At 53.9% G+C, this 22500-nt stretch overlaps 4 protein-coding genes across 7 annotated transcripts in view; 3 read left to right on the top strand and 1 right to left on the bottom strand.

The window, feature by feature from the left end:
- LOC125949295 (myosin heavy chain 95F) overlaps nt 1–2568 on the top strand; it is an 11810-nt gene extending 9242 nt beyond the window's left edge. The window contains exons 12-14 of one of the 2 annotated variants that reach the window (XM_049676213.1): nt 237–284; nt 1102–1340; nt 1448–2568. In XM_049676213.1, the coding sequence (XP_049532170.1) occupies nt 237–284; nt 1102–1340; nt 1448–1842 (682 nt within the window). In that variant the 3' untranslated portion in view covers nt 1843–2568. The remainder of the gene's footprint in view (nt 1–236; nt 285–1101; nt 1341–1447) is intronic. The other variant, XM_049676222.1, reaches the window with a different exon arrangement.
- A 1213-nt stretch (nt 2569–3781) lies between these two features.
- LOC125949926 (protein singles bar) lies at nt 3782–5248 on the top strand. Its single transcript, XM_049677425.1, has 3 exons — nt 3782–4147; nt 4229–4381; nt 4954–5248. Exons 1-3 carry the CDS (start codon nt 3782–3784, stop codon nt 5029–5031), a joined length of 597 nt encoding a protein of 198 aa, XP_049533382.1. The 3' UTR covers nt 5032–5248.
- Nucleotides 5249–6098: 850 nt separating this feature from the next.
- LOC125949966 (uncharacterized) lies at nt 6099–11717 on the top strand. The gene is made up of 3 exons (XM_049677480.1): nt 6099–6708; nt 11206–11332; nt 11404–11717. Exons 1-3 carry the CDS (start codon nt 6483–6485, stop codon nt 11591–11593), a joined length of 543 nt encoding a protein of 180 aa, XP_049533437.1. The 5' UTR covers nt 6099–6482; the 3' UTR covers nt 11594–11717.
- Nucleotides 11600–22500, bottom strand: part of LOC125949185 (CAD protein) — an 18680-nt gene continuing 7779 nt past the window's right edge. For all 3 annotated transcript variants that reach the window (XM_049675955.1, XM_049675972.1, XM_049675963.1), the window contains 3 exons: nt 12895–15135; nt 12449–12832; nt 11600–12374 (listed from right to left, as the gene is read on the bottom strand). In XM_049675955.1, the coding sequence (XP_049531912.1) occupies nt 12177–12374; nt 12449–12832; nt 12895–15135 (2823 nt within the window). In that variant the 3' untranslated portion in view covers nt 11600–12176. The remainder of the gene's footprint in view (nt 12375–12448; nt 12833–12894; nt 15136–22500) is intronic.

The raw sequence follows: 22500 nt of genomic DNA, 5'->3' as shown, positions 1-22500 counted from the left end.
TCAGCCACATAACTCACATAGTTGTTAGTTTGCTATCGTCTTAAAACAAACCAAACCACGTACATGAATTCTTAAACGTAATCCGAACCGATCGGTTTATCTCGGTACGATCGTTCGATTCTAAACTAGCAGTTAATCATGATTATTATCGTCTATTTTCAACGAAACGCAAATCAAACTCTTGTTTGTTCTCCATCGTATTCTCTCTGTTCGTCCTGCTCCACCACCTACTCTAGCGGTACGCCGGAAGTCACACCACTCGGCAACGCAAACCGACTGATAAGGTACATCATTTGTAGATTTATGGCATTTTCACAAATCATTTTGCAGATAAAATCACTCCGATACCCGATAGTTTCTATTATTCTCCTTTTTATTCTTAGCGTTATATATTTAACGCTATGCTATGTTTAATAGTTTTATCCTAAGGCACATGTAAAATTCATTACAATAATTCGATTTTCAGAGTTATGGAAGTTGACTTGAGTTTTTGCTTCTTATTATTTTCTTTCTCAAAATATCTCATGTGTAAAAAGTGGTGTACATAAATGTGAAATCAAAGCCTTATGTTTGTTGTGTGTGTGCGCGCGTGCTATTTTTTTAAAATATAAATAGTAGATAGTTTCTATTCTATACATGCCAATTTACAATCAAAAGTTTTACATACGCATTTTTCTACAGCACACACACACCGATATACACACATACAAACTCACACCCACTTTTAGTATTTTTTTGCCATTGATAAAGCGATTCCGCTTTCGGCACAATTTAACACAAAATTGTGTCAACGGTAAAGTTCGTTTCAGGCTATTGGCTTCTTCTAGAGCGTTTCTATACAAGCAAGAATGGTTCCATATAAAAAAACGACGGAGATGTTATTTTATATGGAGCCGATCTTGCGAGAAATATCATGTGTTGGCACACCATTACTTTCGTTTTTCTTTTTCTACTTATTTTGAAATCGAAGTGTTCAGTTAGCAAACGTGCTAGTGAAGTGTCTATGATTTCGATTACATTTATATGATTTGTCTGTCTCATTCCAATTTGCATCCCCGTGCATATGCTGTTCTATGGCGAATTTGTCTTTGATCGATCAAGGTCGGAGGCAATTCGGGCGCAGCAACAGCTGGTCGAGAAGCAGAAGCACGACTTGTCCAAGTGGAAGTACTCGGAGCTGCGTGACGCGATCAATACAAGCTGCGATATCGAGCTGTTGGAGGCATGCCGCCACGAGTTCCACCGTCGTCTGAAGGTATACCATGCCTGGAAAGCAAAGAACCGCAAGCGCACCACGATGAACGAAAACGAACGAGCACCGCGTAGTGTCATGGAGGCTGGTGAGTACCGAACACAACACCACACACCCCCTGATCTGACTAACAGCCACGACATTCCAATTTTGTCTTTTTCTACTGTGATTGTACCGTTTTTGGGAAAATTGTAGCGGCCCGCTCGCCACCGCTACTTTCGCCACGGCAGGAAATTGTCTCGGCCGGTAGTGTGCATCGATACTTTAGGATTCCGTTCGTGCGCCCGCCAAACGCTGGAGCAGCTAATGAGGAGGTGAACTCGGAGCAGACCTCGGATGACAACAAGCGGGGTTGGTGGTTCGCACACTTTGACGGTCAGTACGTTGCTCGTCAAATGGAACTGCATGCGGACAAGCCTCCGATCCTGCTGGTCGCTGGTAAAGACGATATGCAAATGTGCGAGCTAAGCCTGGAGGAAACTGCCTTAACCCGAAAGCGTGGCGCCGAAATACTTGAGCACGAGTTCAACAGAGAGTGGGAGCAACACGGTGGTAAGCCGTACAACCGACTGAACGTGAAGAAGCTGTAGAACCTATCGGCCGACCAATTCTAACCTAATGATCAGTCAAAAAAAAAGGCAGCCAATTGTCATTCCATCATTTTTGCTGCTGTGCCCTGATTTAACCAGTATCTTAACTGTAGCTATTCCATTTTCTTATTCAAACAAAACTATTCGTTCGTATTGAGCTTATCAGCAAGCCGACTAATTCATAACCTGTCTTCAAGACTTCAAGTCTACACTTTAGCTACCAAATTCAAACAGCATACCGCGGTTGCGGTACGGTGTGTACCTGTGTGGAATGTGCTGTGTCTTGGTTAGGTGCCTTTATTCGACCTTAGAAAAGAGAAAAGAAATCGTCTAGTAAAGGAAATAAATTTGCGTATTAGTGTGGTGCAACTTGGCGCGTTTTGGTACAGGTGAATCCATACTCTTCCTGTAGTTAAATATGAATTCACCAACATTCCTTCTTCGCAGCAAATCATAAAGCATGCGAAATATGGTTTCCATTTAAATTAATTGTTATATTTTCAAATGTGCATGAGAATGGCAAATAGAAAAAGAGGGCAGAGAAAGAGAGAGAGAGAGAGAGAGAGAGAGAGAGAGAGAGAGAGAGAGAGAGAGAGAGAGAAAGATATATAAAGAGAGAGGAGAGATAGTTATTAATATACAAATAAACACGTATATCTATATATGTTTAAATATATATATTTTAACTTGTATCGTTCTAATAAAATGATAAAAGTTAATTATAGATACCCATTCTGAACGATTAGTTTTTATGTTACATTCCAAATGAGATCAACATCAATTTTCTGGTTCTTTCTGTCCGTTATTTAACCATTAAAATTTGTTGAAGAGCAAGAAATGTTTTTAGCGGGTAGGCGAATGTTGGTTTTTCCACTGGAGTGACTCCCGAACAACGTCTTTTGAAGGTTTTTAAACCTTGCTTTACCAAAACAAAAAACACACACACACGCAAACCAAAACACCGTTTCCTCAGGCGGCCTCGAAAATGTGCATCACGGGTGCACGGCTGTAACCGGAAACTGCCAGACCGCGGTATCGGTGCAGGGGACATGCTGACGCCCCCATCCGCAGCCGCAGCAAAAGCGGTGCCACATTCCGCCGGCATAGACGATGAACTTCACATATTGCTGCTGCTTCCGCTGCGTTGTAAATATAAATAAACAGCCGGCAGCCTGGATCGCAGACGGTTAAACGGGTACGTGTGGGGGAGGGTCTTTCTTCATTTCCATCAGCAGCCACGGAAAGTAAAAGTGTGCTTATATCTGTGTGTCTGCTGAGAGAGAGAGAGAGAGAGAGAGCAGCGGAAATGAATAAATCAGTCCAAGTGCTCGGCACCGGTACGTGTGCCCTTGGGTACGCTTGAGATCGTCAAACGGTGCACACATATGGTCGCACCCGATCGTCCCGTTGGCACACATGCACCCTCAAACACACACACACACACACATGATGAGTCTACGGCCGTTCACTGTACTGCTCACCCAAGGCGCAAAAGATTGGTCCGCGATCTTGTCCAGAAACAGAACTCGAGGGGTGGAGGAGACGGTGCGGCCAGAATCATGCGTGTTAGCGTTGTCATCGTCGTCGTCGTCGTCGTCACCGTCGTGCGTTCGTTCTGAAAATAGAATTTTCCCGTTCATTTTCCTTGTCTCGTTCGGTACCGCTCTCACTCGCACACATGCCGAGGGGGTTGCTGCTGCTGTTGTTGCTGTGTTTCGGTTCGGCTTGGCTTGGCATGGCTGGCTGGTGACACACACTGGGTTGCCCACCGGTAACGGCAGGTGACGGCTCGTCTAGGAGGGGTGCTACTGATGCTAAAGATGCTCGATCTTCGCGGGAGAGCCAGACGAAATGATGGCGGCATCACCGAGCAGAGCACACGCAGAGTTGTACAGTTGGTGTTGAACCGGCAGTGATCGACGAACGACGAAACCAAGTGATGCCGCACGCCGTGATCCGTATGCCGGCCGGTCCCGGTGCTGCTGCTGGCGGATTGGGCCGCGGTGGCCATCTGAACGAGCAGCAGAACCGTGGCATCCGCATCGGTTGCTGCCGTGTCTGCACCTGCGTCAATCTGCACTTTCTGCTGTCGAAGAACGGCATCCTGAAGTGCTTCGAGCTGATCCTCGGCTGGTTCTGCCAGACCATGCTGATCCAGTTCGGGCTCGACACGGCCAAGGACATTGGCGAGGCGTTCCTCGGTTTCCTGACCTGCTGCTCGGCCTTCCTCATCACCACCAGCACGCTGTTGCTGTGCTACACCATCTCGGCCCGCACCTTCCACCTGGTGCGCCAGTCCATCTTTGTGAGTTATAGTAGTGCTAGTAGTAGTCGCCGCCGGAGGGCTATTTGTGCGGAAGTAACGGTTCCCTTCGGTCTTTGGTAGGAGGTGGTGTATAATGGGCTTGCCTGCGCGATGTACCTGAGTGCCGCCTCGTACCTTGGCTTCGCCGTCAATGTGTTCCTGTATCCGAAGTTTCTGATCTTCAAAAACACCGGCGGCATCCACAGTGCCTACCCCGCCATGACGGCTGTCTACGTGAGTATACGACTCTTGCGTGGTTTTTGTGTGCATGTTGTGTGTGTGTGCAACAAGCGGCTCGTTCAAGGTTAAGGACCCCCCCAAGCTTGCCCTAGCGCCTTATCTGGCAAACAAATGTTCTTTCCCCTCCTATTGGGAAATCTAAGCAATTTCCGTTTTGAGCTACTGGTGAATGAACTGGTGCCTTGTTTTTTGGACAGTCCAAGCCAAAAAACAATTGCCACTGTTACCAAAAACAATCACCAACACCACCACCAATAGCTAGATTACTGTGTTTATTTTTTTTTAACGAGAATAAAGCAGAACGAGAACGAAGGGAAGCAGAAGGATGCTTCCAGCTGCTTTGTCTTCGCTTAACATTTCCCTCATCCTCTCGTTATCTCTTTATCTCTCTCCCTCTCTTCTGAATCTTTCTAACGCATCCTCTCATCCTCTTCTTCCCACGTCTTCTTTTTCTACAACAACAAAAACAACAACAACAACATCAACATCGATCGAAAACACCGGCAACTTCCGGTCATGCCAAACACACACACACACACGCGCACATACAACATACACAACATCAGTACATGGGCGGTATTGTGGGGCTGGTGTACGGTGTGGACGCATTCGTTGCCTTCCGGCATCTGAAGGGATACTCGTGAGACCGGCGACGGACCAGCGGACGTGATGCCAAAGCCCCCATGATCGCCATTCCCTTCCCTGCTCCCACCCCCAAAAAAAAGCGCTCCAGGTGATGCGGTGACGTCAGCTGGGCTGCTAGCTTCCTGGTCGTGCTGTTGTTGCAAAGTGCGTGCGCGCGCGCATGTATGTGTGTGTATAGGTTCGCTTGCTAGAGTGCAGTTCACTTCCGGTGCAGCTACCGAGTTGCTTACAACAATACTATGTAAGATATAGAATGTAAAGGTAAACATTTAGTTTTTGGTTTTACAATAAAATAAGCAGCCCGCGGGATCCTTCAATCAATGTCCTCGACACTCGGCGTGAACCGGGAGTGAAAGAAGAACCGACCGGACCAGACCAGACCAGACCAAATAGAGACGTAGGTAGGTAGGTAGAGTGAGCGAATGCCGCGCACGCGAGAAACAGACGTGCGACATCGAAGTGCGAGTGCCGCCAGCCTGCAGCCAGTGAACCCAGCTGCCAGCTCAGTCAGTCAGTCAGTCGGTCGGTCGGTCGATCGGTCGGTCGGTTGTCCGGTCGTTCGGCCGAAGGCGAGATGGCGAGAAGGACGCGGTATGGCACGCCGCCACCGTCGTCATCGTCGTCGTCGCCGTCGTCGTCGTCGTCGTGTATTTCTACCGTACGCCACCGCGATCAGCATCTCAGTCGACCGGCGGACACTGCACCTGACGCCTGATCGCGTGACGCCTGAACACAAACGCGAAAGGGGCCAGCACCCAGCAGTGCCAGTCGTGTCGTGTGTTTGCGTAGAAGAAAAAAAAAACGCAACAACAACAACAACACCAACGCGCATCGTGCACGCCTCCGAGAGCAGCCTCAGCGTAATCAACCCCCGGGGGCGGTGCATTGTTGTGCGTGCCGCGCGGGGGGCTCCGGCACGGCTCACTGGTGTACCTTCCCCTGAGTGCGGAGTGCCATTGTGTTTTGCTGTTATCCGTGCTGTTCCACTCCGACGACCTTCCCCGTGCTAGTGCTAGTAGGAAGAAGGAAGTGTGTACTGTCTGCGGTGTTCCGTGTGTTCTGTGTGTGTGTTTGTGGAGGCAAACCCCCCCGGAACGTGATATCGTGCTCACCGAAGACGCACGACTGCAGCAGCAGCACAAGGACTCCTCGCTGGCTCTGTTTGTTATCAGCTACCGTTTTCCGCTGCTGTTGCACGCACTCCCACCCACACACTTGAACACCTCAATCAACCTCGGAGTCCTGCTAAGACGCAGACGACAACAAACAACAAACGCGGCGCGTGGGGTCTGGGGCGCAGGGGCGCGCGCGCGCGCCGATCAGCACCGTGCGTCGGATCCGTCCTATAAATAGTGGCCCCGCTGGTAGTGTTGCGGGTGGCGGTGGCCCAGATAAGCGCCCAGCGCGCCCAGTGACCCCTCGTCCGTAACCCGTAACGCGGGGAAGCCGGATGATAATGGCGCTGAAAGGTGAGCAGCTGGAGGCTGCACCACACAGGCTGCAGCTGCTGCTGATGGCCCTGTCCGAGTCAACCGAGGAGGCGCAGTCGCAGGGAGGCGGTACCGATGAGGACAACGGCGATGGTGGTGCGCTGGCCCAGATGGTTGCCTACGCCGCCAAGCTGATCGAACAACAGCAGCAACAACAGCAACAGCAACAGCAGCACGAGAACGAAGGTAAGGTTGGTGTAAAGTCGTCGGCGTCAAGGCTGCTGCTCCGATTCTCCGATGAAAGTTTTTGTCAGAACACATGCGCCCAAGGTAACCCAAGGTGTGCAGTTCGTGCTGTGTGCGTGTGTGTGTGGCTATTCTACCCTCACTTTCCACGCTCCATTATGCCCCATTCGGTCTAATGCTCGGCGCCTCATTTTTAGCTCTATCTAGCGCCAGGAATCTTTGCTCGACATTACCGGTCCATCATTGAAGGCAGCGGGAGTGAAAGTAGACACACACACACACACGCACGCAGGTTGCGTGATGAGCGCGCAACAGCAACGCACGGAGCAACGCACTGGATTGAGCGGTTTTGAGCGCGCTTGACACATTCCCGGAACGGAATGCCACGCTAGCAGCAGCAGTAATGCCCTTTATGCAGCACCCTTTCCCCCTGCACAACAATCCAGTGTGCCACAACAGCAACAACAATTCGCATTGTAGTGTATTCAATGCGGAGGGGGTTTTGCTGGAACCCGGGGGCGCTCGGTCCACCGCAATGACATTCTCCGCTCTCTCTCGCCTTCCTACGGACGGTTCCTCGGTCCGCCTTGGCCGCCGTTGTGCAGGAAGCAGTGTGTAAGTCGTCCGGCGCAAGGACGACGACACCCCGACGATGACCGATGTCTGGGAAAACCCGGGCGCGCGACACGCGCTACCTGGTTCCAAAAAAATCCAACCACCTCTACCCACGCAATGGAAGTGGATCACCGCATTAGTCAGAGACGCGCGCGCGCTGTTGGCTGTTGGTGCTATACACTCCTTCAAGCTTCAAGCGTATCGTCTCACCGACCGACCTGGATCGGTTTGGGGCGAGCTGGCGTCGCGTTGCGTTGCGCCGCAGAGTACACATTGCACACATTACCCATCCCCCCCTGCTACGAGAGAGCTGATAATGATGCGTTTGAGCTGGTTCGAGACCGCCGCCATCATTCAATCGTGAGACGGGCACGGGCCTCGGGCGGGTGCGATAGTGCCATTAGCCATGATGCCATTGCATCGCTAAACCCCCCGGCCCCGTGGCCTTTTCTTCTTCTCGTTTTCCTCCTCATAGGCTGTACATGGTTGAATTTGGGGGGGAGGGGGTGTTGGTAAGCGCCACCACCAGGAGACGCCAACCGATCCAGGAAGCGTGGTACAAGATCATCAGCGTCGTCATCGCCACTTTAGGCACGTCACAGCACCTCGACGACGGCGGCAGCAGCGGCAGCGGCGGAAATGATCAAGGGGATTATCGAAACGTCCAGAGCACAACCGATAATCAAGCGAGCGCCCTAACCGAACAGAAGGTGGGGGGGAGGGGGAGGTGGATGGTGTTGCATCCCTCGGGGCAAGCAACAAACAGGTCGGTGGTCGGCCTTCCCCCCCCCCCCCCATATCTCGTGCGATCATCACTCCTTCCACAGGAGAAGAGACGATAGACGAGAAGAGAAGAGAAGGAAGAAAACACCCCCGGGGGGGAGGGGGTATGGCCAGGCAAGGGTTGGCAAGGGAGGAAGTGAGCTCAATTACCCCCTCCGGGAGCGGGACCATCCCTCCAACCAAGCACCCCAACCCCTGCGGGGAATTTCTGGCGGAAAAGCACGGCGCATGTTTTTCATTCCATTCCTGTACGAGACGAAGAGAGGCGGGGGCTGGGAGAGGCGGGGGCTTAGGGAGCATGACGAGCAAACAAACAATGGGACATTTTCGAAACCCCGCGTCAAGCGCGCTGTGTGGATGTGGGCTGGTGGAGTTGGGGAAGGTAACTTATAAATCAACGGGCGGCGATGGCGCCCGCTATCAACGTTCGTTCTAGTCGCTTCTTCTGCATGATGATGGTAGGAGGGGAGGGGACGGAATGTGCGGTGCGGTGTTGTCGGGTTGGTAGAAAGGGGTGGGGGGGGGGGGGCTAAGCTTGTTGCGCCATCCAAACGTAACAAACGGCTGACGCCGATCATGAAAGATCGTCACGAATCATTCTGATGTTGCTGCTGCTGCTGCTGCTGCTGCTGCTGATGATGATGATGGCTTTTTCCGGTTGAGGTGGGGTAGTAGCCTCAGCAGCAGCAGCAGCAGCAGCAGGGGTGCTGTGCCGCTTCCATAAACTAGCGAAAAGTGGAACAATTTCGGGGTGCGGACGCTGCTGCTGCTGCTGTTGCTGGAACGTGCTGGAAGAAGTTTGGCGACCGCCAAATTGTTCTCTCTGCAGCCGCGGAGTTAAGTGCTCAATTGGGCAATATTCTCGAGCGTTCTCGGCGCACACCACGTTCCAGTTGCCTGGAAGCTGGAAGCTTCGATCGCGCGCGCTCCCTCTCTCTCTCTTTTTCGGCTTTTTTTTATTTTTATTGCTTACAAAATGGTAAGTTACGTCCTTAAAAACTGCAGACATCGTTCATTTTATGCCTCTATGTTCAAAAATAGGCGACAGAAACGCATCAAATGTTTATATTGAAGCTTGATGGTGAGAATGCTCTTTATGAAACACAGTGCAAAGAGTGGTTTTTAAAATTAAAAAAATGGCAATTTCGATGTGACAAACGAGAAACGCGCGAAACCACCAAAAAAACATTAGAAGACATACCGAATTGCATGCCGTATTGGGTTATTAGTGAGCTATACAAGCAACACTTCGATCGATTTCGGACCGTGTAAGCCGCATAAATCGAACCGGAATATCGAAATCGATAATACAGACCGATTGTTTTTTTTTTCGATGACGAATGTTCCGCCACACCTTGCGGAAAACCGGCCAAGAAAAGGCTATACAAAGACCTCAATTGGGAGCATTTATCGCTTGCGGCTAACTCATCAGAGTTGGCTCTATCGAATCAACATTTATTTGCCTCGTTGAGACAGATACTTGGCCGAGCAGCGCTTCCATGCTTAAAAAAGTTTGGAAAAAAATGGACCTGTGATTGGTTCGAAACAAAAGATTGACTTTTTTCTTTGGGGCGAGCAATCTGTAAATTGCCTAAAAAGATAGGAAAAATGTATAGCTAGCTATTGCATTTTTTTTTTGAAGAGTTAAGAGTTTCTCCATTTTCGCAGAATAAAAGTTTTTTTTTTTGCATTCAACAGTCCAGCCCAGTACGGCTCGTTGAATCCTCATTGAAATAGAAAAAGAAGAAGAAGAAGCAGAAGGGTATACAGCCCCAGGCGGTCAGCTGCCAGCCATGCTGGATCAGTTCAAGCCAAATACACTGCTGTGCGATTGTTCCCGTCTACCAGAACCATGCTTCTGGCTGATTGATTGAACTCGAGCTTTGGCAGTTGACAAACGAACGAAAACAAGACCAGCGACGGCGAGCCAACGGACCTGATGTAATCCAGATGAGCTCCCAGAGCGTCCAGAAGTCCAGTCTCTCCAGCCGCAGCCGCAGGTCACGTATGTTTGCGGGCAGTTGTTTGCGCAGCGAGCAGCAGCACACATGGCGCGAGATGCGCGCGTGCCGTATAGCTGGGGAATGGATAAGGGCGCACATTCCACTCCACATCGCGCGCGCTCCATTAGCCGCCGACGCGGACTCGGATAAGGTGATTCGGTGATGCGATGCAGCACGATCAGCACCAGATCGAGATACTCTCAGACATGGCTAATGAGGTAGGCAATACGGATCTAAAGTGGTGTGTGGTTCCGAGTGTGTCGTTGCTAATAACGGTACCGCGATAACCGCGCGGAGGGGTGGTCCGTTTGATGGTAAAGGAGAAGGAGGAGGTAAAGTGCACTGTGCTGTTCTCAGCAACATCAGGTCACCTAGACGACTGCTGCTGCAACTACTCACGACATACGACGACAGACTGCGACATGCCGGACAGACAGATTAACGAGGGTCCTTTAAGAGCTGCCCCGAAGCAGGGGCCGGGGGGGGGGGGGGTGGGGGGAGAGGGTTGTCTCTGAGGGGCCTTGAGGTCGAGTCAATCAATACATCTCTCGGCTCTCGGCTTACCGCGGCGACCGAAAGGTCAATCAACCTGGCTGGCATGGCAAACGACAAAGATTCGATTGAGAGGAAGCGTAAGAGAGCAAAGAGAGAGAGAGAGATGGAGAGAGAGATAGTCGTTAGTGCACAAACACACAGACACACAGACACACACAGCTCTGGGGGACTGGTTTCACTTTCGATTTCGATTTTGCAAATAGCAAAACGGAAGACCTTGCTGTTTGGATGTCAGGCTGTCAGGTTTGTGTTGGTTGGTGAGACGGTGGGGGGAGGGGAGAATGGAAGGTGTTTATTTGATGTCCTATGAGTAGGAAAGAGGGGGGGGGGGGGAATGGATATGGTAATCGGTGGTGGTAGCATTAAATTGAGACATTTGTTTTGCTGTCTCATTCCTATGTATTGCGGCTACTGATCTGTTACTGATCTGCTCCTCCTAAAGAAAAGGGTTGTCATTTCGGAGCTCCCTTTCTCTCTCTCTCTCTCTGTCTCTTCCATTCACAATCTCTTTCTCTTTCCTCCGCTTTCGCGTCCATTACAGTGCCGATGGTTTCGATGGATGGTGAGGCACATCCGAACATGACGCTGGCCGCGATCGGACTGGGCGTGCTGGTGGCCCTGATCATCCTCATCATCCTGATCGCGTTCATCACACGCCGAGAGCGAAGGTACGTAGTAGTAGTAGTAGCAGTTATATACACGTCCTGCAAATGAACACCCTTCTGCCTCTTTTTTGCAGTCCACACTCGAAGACGAGCAGCACGGGCAAGGCCATAGTACCACGGCTCGGCGTGGCAGAGCCACGGGACCACCGGCACCCGATACCGACCATCTCGCAGCGGCTCGCGACCCACGCACCTTCGGTAACACGCTGCGTAACCTTCGCCAACGACTACGAGCTGCAAGATGTGGTGACGACACGGATGTGACGGTGGAAGCGGGTTGCTACGGTAGCCACGCGGTAGATAGCTTTATTGGTCATTGAGGGTCATAGCTCTCTTAAGAGTAGTAGAAAGAGAGAGAGAGAGAGAGAGAGAGAGTACGCATACTACTAGACTACTGCGATCGAGAAGCGCAACGGGGGTTTCTACCACGGATTCAGGGCCACGCACGCACCGTCTGGCTGGCTGGCACCACCAGGGTGTGTTTTCTTTACTTCCCTCGAACTCCTCACTTTCCCTTTTTCTCGCGCTCTCTCTCTCTTTTTCTCTCTCTCTCTCTTTATGTTTTTTTTTGTTTCGTTTTCGCTCTCTACACATGTATGTAATGTATGATACTAATAACTATCCGTTGGACCTCTGAGGAGGTTCTTAAACACGTGGAATAAACGTACTAAACACGTGAGCAGGAGGACATTTTAAGCAAAGCTCCACCAGAAAAAAAAAACATAAAATAATAACCACCGTTACCATCTGACCGGTGGCCTCTGGACGCGTTGGCGCCGACATCGTACGTTTGACATCGTATAGGTAAGGTATAAAGGGACCCCGGGGGGGGGCCAGGTGGTGAGGCTCAGCAGCGCCCCAGCACCATCGCCAGTAGGGCCATCCGGACGTACATGCCGTACTCGGCCTGCCGGAAGTACGCCGATCGCGGATCGTTGTCGATCTCCGGGCTGATCTCGTTAACGCGCGGCAACGGGTGCAGTACCGCCATCCGCCGCTTCGCAAACGTCATCGCCTGCGGTGTGAGCACCAGCTGGCCACAACACTGAGCGTGGGAGAGAGAGAGAGAGAGAAAGATGGAGTCAACTTGGAGGTGTTTGTCGAATAACGAACCCTTACCCTTTGGTACTCCTCGTCGGTGGCGAAACGTTCACGCTGGATGCGCGTCATGTACAGGACGTCCGTATCGGCGATCGCACTCTCGAGCGTAGGGAACTCCCGCTGGCCAATGCCCTTCCGATCGACAAACTCGCGCACGTGCTCCGGCATCTCGAGGCCGGCCGGACAAACGTACCGCAGGTTAACATCGTACAGCGTGAGAAGGCGAGCGAGCGAATGGACCGTGCGGCCATGCTTCAGATCGCCGACCATCGTAATCGTGATACCATTGACCGTGCCCAGCTCCTCCCGTATGGTGAAGATATCGAGCAGGGCCTGGGTCGGATGCTCCCCGACACCGTCGCCCGCATTAATCAACGGTTTCCGGCAGTGGTGGGCCGCTCGCTGGCAGGAAACGAAAGGAAAGCTTTACTATTGTAGATCGCGATCGCGACGCCAGTACTTACGGCGACGGCTCCCGGTACCGGATGGCGCAGGACGACGACATCCGCGTAGCCCGCCATCACCTGGATGCTGTCCTCGAGCGTTTCGCCCTTCCGGGCCGACGATGACGACTCGTCGACGTGTACGACGTGACCACCGAGCCGCTGCATCGCAGCGGCAAAGCTGCAGCTCGTCCGCGTGCTCACCTCGTAGAAGATCGATGCCATCACCTTACCGCGCAGCAGATCATCCAGTGGGCGATCCTTGACGACGCGCGATCGCATCGTTTGCGCCAGATGGAACAGCTCGTTCAGGTGCTCCTTGGTGAACAGCTCGACCGTCAGTACGTGGCGACCGATCAGGTTGACGTCGTGACCGTGCCGGGTGCCGAGATCGGGCAGTAGCGTCCGGATACCGGTACCGGGACCACTCGAGTCACAGCGAACCCTCGGTATAGGAGAGACGACCGGTGGTGGTGGTGGTGCTGTTGCAACTGTTGCTGCTGCTGTTGCTGGTGTGCCACCAAAGTGAACGGTGGCCGTCGTCGGTACGCTGGCCTGCGTTTTCGCTTCGGCTGCGATCAGCAACCGGATGAACTCGTCGTTCATCTCGAGCTCGGGCTCGAGATGTGCCGGTAGATGGCGCTCCGGTGAGGTGGCAGTGTGCGCCACTACCGTACCGCCGCTCGGTACGTGGATCCGCTCGATCGAGGTAGCGGCCGTGTAGGGGAGCAGCTTGCGCCCCGTCCAGTCGCGCACGTTCTGCCCGAACCCGGGACTGGCGAGGACGACACCATCGACGTAAGCGGTCTCACCCCGCAGTACCACCCGGTGCACCCGTCCCTTCACCCGCACACCAGCGAACGGTGTCCAGTGGGCCTTCGAGTGGGCCGGCCGCTCCGGGATCGTCCACTCCTCGTCAAAGTCCACCTCGACGTACGTGTTCGGTTGATCGGGCAGATTGAAGATGCGCTTCGGGTTGCGGTGAAACTTGTGGATGAGCTGATCGAGCGTGAGGCGGCCCTGGCTGACCGCGTTCAGCAGCAGCGGCAGTATCGTCTCGAGCCCCGGGAAACCGGGCGGTGGGTTCGCCGATTCCTTCTCTTCGCGCGTGTGCGGCGCATGGTCGGTCGCGAACACATCGATCACGTCCAGGTTGTCCCAGAGGGCTTGCTGGTCTTCGGGGGTGCACAGGACGGGCCGTACCTGGGCCCAACCCGCGCCCCCGATCCGCTCGATGTCGGCGCTCGAGAGGAAGAGATGATGCGGGCAGACCTCACAGGTGACGCGCAGTCCCCGTTCCTTCACCGCTTTGATCAAGAGGATTTCCTCCTTCCGCGCGACGTGGCATACGTGGATGGGCCGATCGGTGAGGGACGCGAGCAGCAGCACCGTACCCATCGTTTCTCGCTCCGCGTGCACACAGAGCGGTGCCCGGCGGGGCCAGGCCGCGAGGTGGGCCTGCCACTGGTGGATCCCAGGCAGCCGCAGTGTCGTGAACGTTTCGTTGAGGTACATCTTGAGACCGGCCGCTTGCGACGCCAGCTCACTCACCGTACCGCAGTTGGTCGCGGATGCACCGACGAACAGGGCGTAATCGCAGCGGGCACCCTTCTGGGCGAGCTCTTGGGCGTGCGCGAGCGATTCGCGGTCGACGATGGCTGGTTGGGTGTTGGGCATGGCCAGTACCATCGTGATACCGCCGGCTAGGGCGGCCGCCGTCCCGCTCGCGAACGTTTCCTTGTGGGTGGCGCCCGGTTCGCGCAGATGTACGTGCACATCGATGAACCCGGGCAGCTTGGTCATTCGGCGGCCGGCGATGCAGTCGGTGTGCGTTTTCATGGGTGGGGCACGTCCGATCAGTCGCATCGCTTCCACCAGCAGCTTCGTACACTTGACGTCCGTCATCAGCGGGATGGAGTAGTCGACGGCGAGCCGGCGCGTTCGGTAGCCGTGCGTCATGAAGCAGGAGACGCGGCGGGCCCCGCTGCCCCGCATCGGTAGGTTAATGACCAGATCGAACTGCTTGTTCGCCAGGTATTCCGCCAGATGGCGCAGCTCCTGGTTGTTGTTGCCGCCATTGGTGTTGCTGTTGCCGTTGTTGGTGGTGGTGGTGATGGTGTTGCCGTTGTTGCTGGTGCCGGTGCTGGTGCCGCTGGTGCTGGTGCTGCTACCGCTACCATTGCCGGTCGTTGCGTCACTACCGGAGCCGGGAGCACTCTCCTCTGCCTCCAGATCGTCGAAGGTCCACTGGACGCTCTCCACCTGTGATCGGAAAGGTGATCTCGATTTAGCACATTACCTTTACTATCGTGTGTGTGTGTGTATGTATGTGTGTGTAAAAAAACAGGGGGGAGGGGTGCTTCGGTATTTTATTTTATTTTTTCGCATTTACTTTTTACATTTTTTATGAATGCTTGTCCTTTCAAAAGTATTGTGTAAAATTTGCAGATCAATCGAAGCAAAACTGGCAAAGATATGGATTTTTGAACATCCGTTGGAATCGCGTTTCCCAAAAACCAAAACGATTTCAAGGTCGGTGCCCATCGTAGCGTATGAAAACTACCGGACTGATCGATTTGACATTTTGAACACTAAATCTGCACACTATTTGCCAGGTAGCTCCGTCGAGTTTTTATAAAAATTGTTGATACTTTTTTTTAAATAAATTTTTTAATTATATAAAGTGTCATTTTTTTGAGGCAACATCGAGAGAAGCATCACTTTTTCAACTTTAAAAGCCTGCCAAAAATCGAAAAATGGGAATTTTAACAAAAACTCAACGGGGCTACCTGGGCAAACTCATAATCTAACAAAAGAATATTCATTTGAATATTTCTGATGACCCAGCACGTGGCTACGGAGGGCACCGCAAAAAGTACATTTATGCAAACATCCATTTCTAGATTGGATGCCATGAACGTGTTTTGTAATCAATCTTCCCCAACATAGAATTAAGTATTCTTGAAAAGTTGCAGTTTAAAATGACATTCATTTGAAAAAACTAAATTGAAAGGTTGCTGCACAATAAATCGTCAAAAATAAGCCTTTTTTTGACCGGAAATAACCGGAGCCCCCCAAAAAATGTTCCTACAGAATTCAGTATAGATTTCATTCTTTTAAATCGCCAAAGGAGAGGAGAGAAGATGGAAAGCCTCTGGCAACAACTTATCCGTCGAGGAGGAAACACTGGTCGTTATCGAGTAGGTTTATCGCTTGCCTAACGCGATCGGCTCTTCAACGACAATCGACAATCGAGCTGAGAGCTGCCTTCCACCTTAAGGCCTATACTATCTGCCTATTCTACCCTCTTGAGGGCTCCTCGCTTTCAGGCGGAAGGAGTCAGTTTTTCCACCGCGTCGTGCGTGTGTGTGTGTGTGTGTCGATTGGCTCAAGGCCTCGCTGGATAAGGATATGACGTGGTTCCGGATTAGCTCGCGGCCGCGGATCGTACTCGATGACCTACTCGTGGAACGCGAAAAGCGGCAAACTTCATACGAAATCCGGGGAAAGGGGGGCCTGTTCACCCTTTTGAGCGGAGTGGGAGTGGTAGTAGGGGTGGAGGTCTAATCCCCGGCCAATCAATTTTCTTAAGTGCTCCGCCCGTATGCGGAACTGGACGGTCTCTCGACCGAGTACGACCCCCACCTCCCCTTCCACCCACTCCTCCCGGTGCTTGGTCTCCCGGTGTTCTGAAAAAATCACGAAATCACTTATCGAACCCTCGCAATCGCACACCGCGTGTGCTTCGGTCGAGCGCCCGCACGCCCGCACACACGAGTTGTTGTTTACCACCCTTGTTGTGTCCCTCCCCTTGTTACGCGGTTACGCGGGGGGTCGAACCCATCGTCGAGGATGAGGTAGATGGAGGTGGAACCTGGCCATTCGATGGAACCGCAATCATCGTAATTAATTTTGCAGACTCGCAGCGCAGCGCAACGCAACAACCCCCTGCAACTCCTCTTATGGGAGGAGGAGGAGGAAGAGGAGGAGAAAGGGAGGAGGACCAGTTCGAGAAGTGAGTGCCAAGTAGGTCCACACACACGCACACGCACACACACACATACAAGGGAAAGTGCCTTGGATAAGAGATCTCAAGAGGAGACAGGAGAAGACAAAAAAAAATTAAAAAAAAAGGAAAAACGCAAAAAAAAGTTTTCTAATCCTCATAGCAACCGGGATCCGCTCTACAGGCGATCGGAATCGGATCGCTGACTCTGTCAGGCTGTCAGCTGCCAGCTGCTGCTGCTGCTGCTAGTGCTAGGTTACGTTCATGGCTGCTATCTTCTGCTGCTGCTGCTGCTGCTGCTGCTGGGTCGGGAATGCTGGCTCGATAAGCAAGTACCTCTTCCACACATACACACACACACCTCTACTAAACTAAAGAAACACCACGAGCAATAGGTGGTGATACGCGGAGTACCGTAAAATGGAGCGACGACTGCGGAGCGGAGACTCGGCCGCAGATAAGGAGAGTGTGTGGGTGTGCCAGGTGCCAGGTTTTGGGCCCAGGGCCTCGCGGCCAGGGCCCTGCTACGCGACGCGCGCACTCAGTTCCACCTTAGCCTTCCCGGCGTACCGTTGTGTATTGGTTTTTCGCTCACTCGCTCGCTCGCTCGCTCACCGGCGCAGCCAGCCCTGCCAGCCAGCGCCTGGCACAGGACAGTCCCATTTCCGCCCGCGGCTATTCCCGTGCGCGGTTCGCGTTTTTTGGTTTTTTTTTTTGGTTGGTTGCCTCATCACCGCGAGGACGTCTGGACGGACGAAGGGACGTGCGAAAAGGGCGTGTTGAAGGGAAGGGCCAGGCCATGCGGTTTAGTCAGGACTCGAAGTCGAAACCACAGTAGTAGTAGTAGTGGTAGTAGTAGTGGCAGGATCAACCAAACCAACCAAACACTCCACACAAGGACACACACACACTGCACCGCAGTTCGAATAAAAAACCGAGCAACGAGAGAGCGCGTAAGCGAGAGTGTGGGAGGGTGGGGGGGCGGGTGGCAGGATGGGCCGGTCCCAGTCGAAGGACCAGTCGGCCGCCAACGCTGCCGCCGCCGCCGGTGCCGGTGCAACGATGGGAAACAATCCGTGGGAGGCGGATGTGGTGGTGATGGGGGGACAAAGTGGGCGGATGCGCGAGCGGCGCGAACAGAGTGCACTGAGGGAGCAGGAGCGGCGGGCCCGGAAGGCGCAGCGGCTTGCCGAAAAGGAGAGCAAAAAGCAGCAGAAGAAGAAGAAGCAGAAGGGCCAGAAGCAGAAGCAGCGCCGGTCGCGGCTGGAGGAGCTGCGGGACACCGAACCGCCCCCGATCGTGCGCAAATCGAAGGCCCGGCTGGACGAGAACGATTACGACTCGGAGGCGAAGCGCCGGATGCAGCACCAGCTCGCCTGCAACAGTGACATCTTCGTTCTCAATCAGCTCATGCTCGGTGTCCAGTTCTACGGTAACTTCGAGAGGTATGCAAGGGGGGGAGGGGGGGTTGGGAGGGGCCCCGGGTTTAGGGACGCAGCAGCAGCAGCAATCCTCGATCAGATCACACACACACACACAAAAAGATCACACACAGAGAAACACACGCATACCTCGTCCAAAACAACATTCAACCAAAAAGGAGGAACCCAATGCATCTCAGTCTCGATGATGATGATCGTCATCATCATCGTCGTCGTCATCGTCATTATTTCATTGCTGCGACTCGAAGTGTGCGTGTGCGTGTGCGAAACCCCGTGCGTACAGTGTGCGTGCCCCTAATTGTGTGTATGTGTGCGTGTGCGTGCGTTATTGCAAAGGACCTCCCGAGCCGCCATGCCATCGTCACAAGCGATGGCACCGTCCGGTGCCTTGATGGCCTTGTCCAGTCTGCTGCCATCATCATCATCATCACCGTCGTCGTCGTCGTCGTCGTCGTCGTCGTCATCGTTCGGCAAGGCAGCGATAGAAGAGACAGATAGAAGCTGATTCATTCGATCGATTGGTAGCGATAACCGATAACCGGGTACACACTACACACCATTTCTCTAGAGCACCACCAGCAGCAGCAGCAGCAGCAGCCAGGAATGCCATCATGCCCCAGGCATAGAACTGGAAGAATCTTGATCATCAAGTCAAGTGCGCCCGAAGGAGGAGGAGGAGGAGGGAGACAGCAGCAGCAGCAGCTCGAGGGTGGGTGAGAAAGTGATAGTCAATTGGATCGCCTCGCCGCTGATGTGCCCGGAATCGCCGGAAGGCCTCATCCTCAAGGGCCTGAGCGTTGATGACGTTCCAAAACGGTTTTTGGGGATTTTTTGCGATTAGCTGCAGTGCTTCTGTGCTACCCTTCTAGACCCCACGTATGTGTGTGTGCGTGTGTGTCAATACTGCAACACGCATTGCATGCACTGCTGCTGATGCTGTTTTCGTACTGCTTCGTACGCGAGCGCGAGTGTCTACGACATAGCAAACGGAATTTCATTGACAAAGCCCCGCAAACCGCAAACCACAACAACAACTACTACTACAACAACACGACCCACTCTGGGACGCGTCATGCCGTCAACCCCCTCCCCCCCACCCCCGGGCTGGGGGATGGTGTCAGAGGTTGAAAGCTGCTGCTGCTGCTGCTGCTGCTGCTGAATGAATCAGGCTGCAACGCATGAGCAGACAACTGACATGAGTCGTCGTGCGTCCGCCCATCGGCACAAGCTGTTTACAAAACTCAGGGCGGGGAGGATACCACCACCGCTTGAGAGACAGATAAGGCTGCCCGCAAATGTGATTTCCTCGTTGCCATCCGGCGGCCATCGCATTCGGTGTCAGTCGGTCTCTCTTTCTCTCTCTCTCTCTCTATCGCCCTCCATTGGATATAGTGTCAGCGCACAGCGGTCTCTTGAGTCCTGGGGATAGGTCATCCCCTACGCGCGGGAAGCGGGGTGGTGATCTTCGCTTGGAGGGAGTCCCCTCGCGAGAGTGCGCCGTGTTGTGCGCTGGTTGTTGTGTGGTTTGTGGACCTGGTTATCACAACGCACTCTCTCTCTCTCTCTCTCTCTCCCTGGCTCCTGGTCCTCTGGTGGCTCCTCTGGTGTTCGTTCGCCAGGTATCGGGGTCGACGTGCCCGTGACGTCATCGTGCGCAGTAGTATCGTCACCATCATCATCATCATCACCATCACCACCATCATTGATCATTCACTTATCAATGGAATGTAGGAGTGAGAAATGGCGCTCACGAAAACGACCTGGTCGACGCTTTTCATGTGCTACAAGTTTCGTTTCGTTTCGTTTCGTTTCGTTTTTTTTGTTTTGTTGTTGCCGGGAACATAGGGAGATGTGGGAGGCGGTCGAGCGGAACCGGGCCGAGGAGAACCGGCGGAATGGGCGCACGTCGCGCCACTGCAAGACCGTAATACTGCCGGATCGGTTGCTCGAGGCGGTCGACAGGCGCGTCAAATTCTACGCCAAGTAAGTGTTTTATCCCCCTCCTCCGGGTAGCCTCCTCCTTTTAGTGTATTTAGTGCACTTCTTCTTCTTCTTCGCTACAGACACGGACCGTATAAAAATCGGTTACTGCCGCTGCACGCCCAGACCTGCTACATCGTGCACGACAACATCGAGATCACGAACCCGGGCGACAGCTCGGTCTACAGTATTCTCACCGATGCGCCGATCTACAAGCTCGAGATCGAGGACGCGATCGAGGAAAAGCTGATGCTGAGGCTACCGGCCCCATCCCTAGCGGCTGCCGCTGCCATCACCGGTGCCGGTGCCGGTGCCGGTACCAGTTCCGGTGCCGGTGGTGAGGTGGTGCGACGTCGCCGCACCCAATGCCACCACGGTTACATCAAGCTACGGAGCGTCGAGTTCATCAAACCGAACAACCCATCGGTCGAGGTGCCCGTGACGTCGCATCGTGCGTCGATCGAACGAAGACGATCCCTGTCGCCGGGACCGACACCCGGTCCGAGCGGGCTCGTCCGGCACCAGCACCGGCACCGGCGGCCTACCAGAGGCCCGAGCAATGGTGGTTTCAGTCTCAGTGATAGTGATACTCTCGACGATGATGACGATGATGATGACGACGAAGAAGACGATCACGACGAAGACGACGAAGAGGTCGGCCAGGCGACAGCGCGGGGAAACCGGGGCTTCCGGAAGCTACAGTTCCGGGACAGCATCGCGGTCGGCAAGTACGCGTCGGCAAAATCGAAGCCAGCTCCGGTGGGCCAGCTAGCGAATGGTAGCATTGGCGGTAAAGCGAATGCCGCCGGCGGTAGTAAACGTACGACCGGGCAGCAGGGTGGTGGGTTGGTCGGTGTACCGTCGACGTCGACCAGCTCGACCTCGCCACCGAGCAGCGAGTACGATTACGCCTACATCACCGCAATCAACACACACCAACCGCTCAGTGTGATGCGGTCGGCGGGTGGTGGGGCCGGGAGTGAGCTAACCGCCCCCCTCAGCACAACCGTCCTGCCCGATTACGCCATCACGACCATCAGCTGCCCGATCGAGGTACCGGAGACCGGCGTCGGTTACTACAGCGATGATGAGTCCGAGACGCTCGACAAGCTAACCGCACTGTACGGTGGTGGTGGTGGTGGGACCACTGGTGGTCCGAGAGCCGACCGGCCAGACTACGCCCGCTCGGAACAGCGCCAGTATCTCAACTCGAAGGGCTTCCTGGCGTACTTCGTCAACCTGTTTCAGGATCGGTTGGCGGCCGAGCTCGAGATCCCGGCCGAGGACGTCCGCGAGGCAACGTGGAAGGGTGCGGTCGTGTACAGTGGCCAGTGGGAGATCATCCCCGCCATCCTGTGCCCGTGGCCCCGCGAAGCAACCGAGTGGGTACACCGGAAGCGGGACGTCAAGATCAATCCGCTGACGAAGCAAAAGTTCCAGTGGCCAACGCCACCGATGATCCAGAAGGTGCGCTCGTTCGGTTGCCACGTCATACCGGTCGGGTACGCACCGAAGCAGGGCCAAAACCGGTACCGGCAGCTCGAGTGGAAGATAGTGTTCCCGGAGGCGGACCGGTACCTCGAGAGCTGCCTCTCCGGGACGCAGATCAAGCTGTACATGGTCGCGAAGCTGCTGCTGCGGACGTTCGTCGAACCGTCGAGCCAGACGCTCGGGTGTGGCATGTTTGGCCTGGAGCACCTTCGGGCGCACCTGTTCTGGCAGTGCGAACAAAACTATGCGGCCTGGCCGGAGGATTACCTTGGGGAGGCGTTGCTGCGCTTTCTGAACGCGCTGCTCGATCGCATCAAGACGCACAAGCTGCCGGACTACTTCCTACCCAGCCGGAACCTGTTCGAGAACGTGCCGGAGCGTGTGCTGGTGGAGCTGCATCGGCGGATTTTCCGCGTGACCGAAAACCCGGTCATGCATCTGCTGGTGGCGCTCCGGAACCTGAAGCTACCGAGTGGCGCGGGCTTCTATCCCAAGCTGCGCATCAAGCGGCTCTACTCGTACCTCGTCATCGACAATCCGCTCAAGATCGTTAACCCGATGCTGCGGGACGAGGACGAGAATCTGGCGGCGGAGGATTCGGACGAGGCGGCGGTGAACGAGCGCGAGATAGCGGTCGGTTCGATGGCGTACTACAACCAGCAGGAGATCGAATCGCGCCGGAAGCGGACGCGCATCGTTCGCTTTCTG

This window comes from Anopheles darlingi, chromosome X (assembly GCF_943734745.1).
Source record: "Anopheles darlingi chromosome X, idAnoDarlMG_H_01, whole genome shotgun sequence".
In the NCBI taxonomy this organism is placed as follows: domain Eukaryota; kingdom Metazoa; phylum Arthropoda; class Insecta; order Diptera; family Culicidae; genus Anopheles; species Anopheles darlingi.
This window is presented reverse-complemented; position numbering and strand designations above follow the sequence as displayed.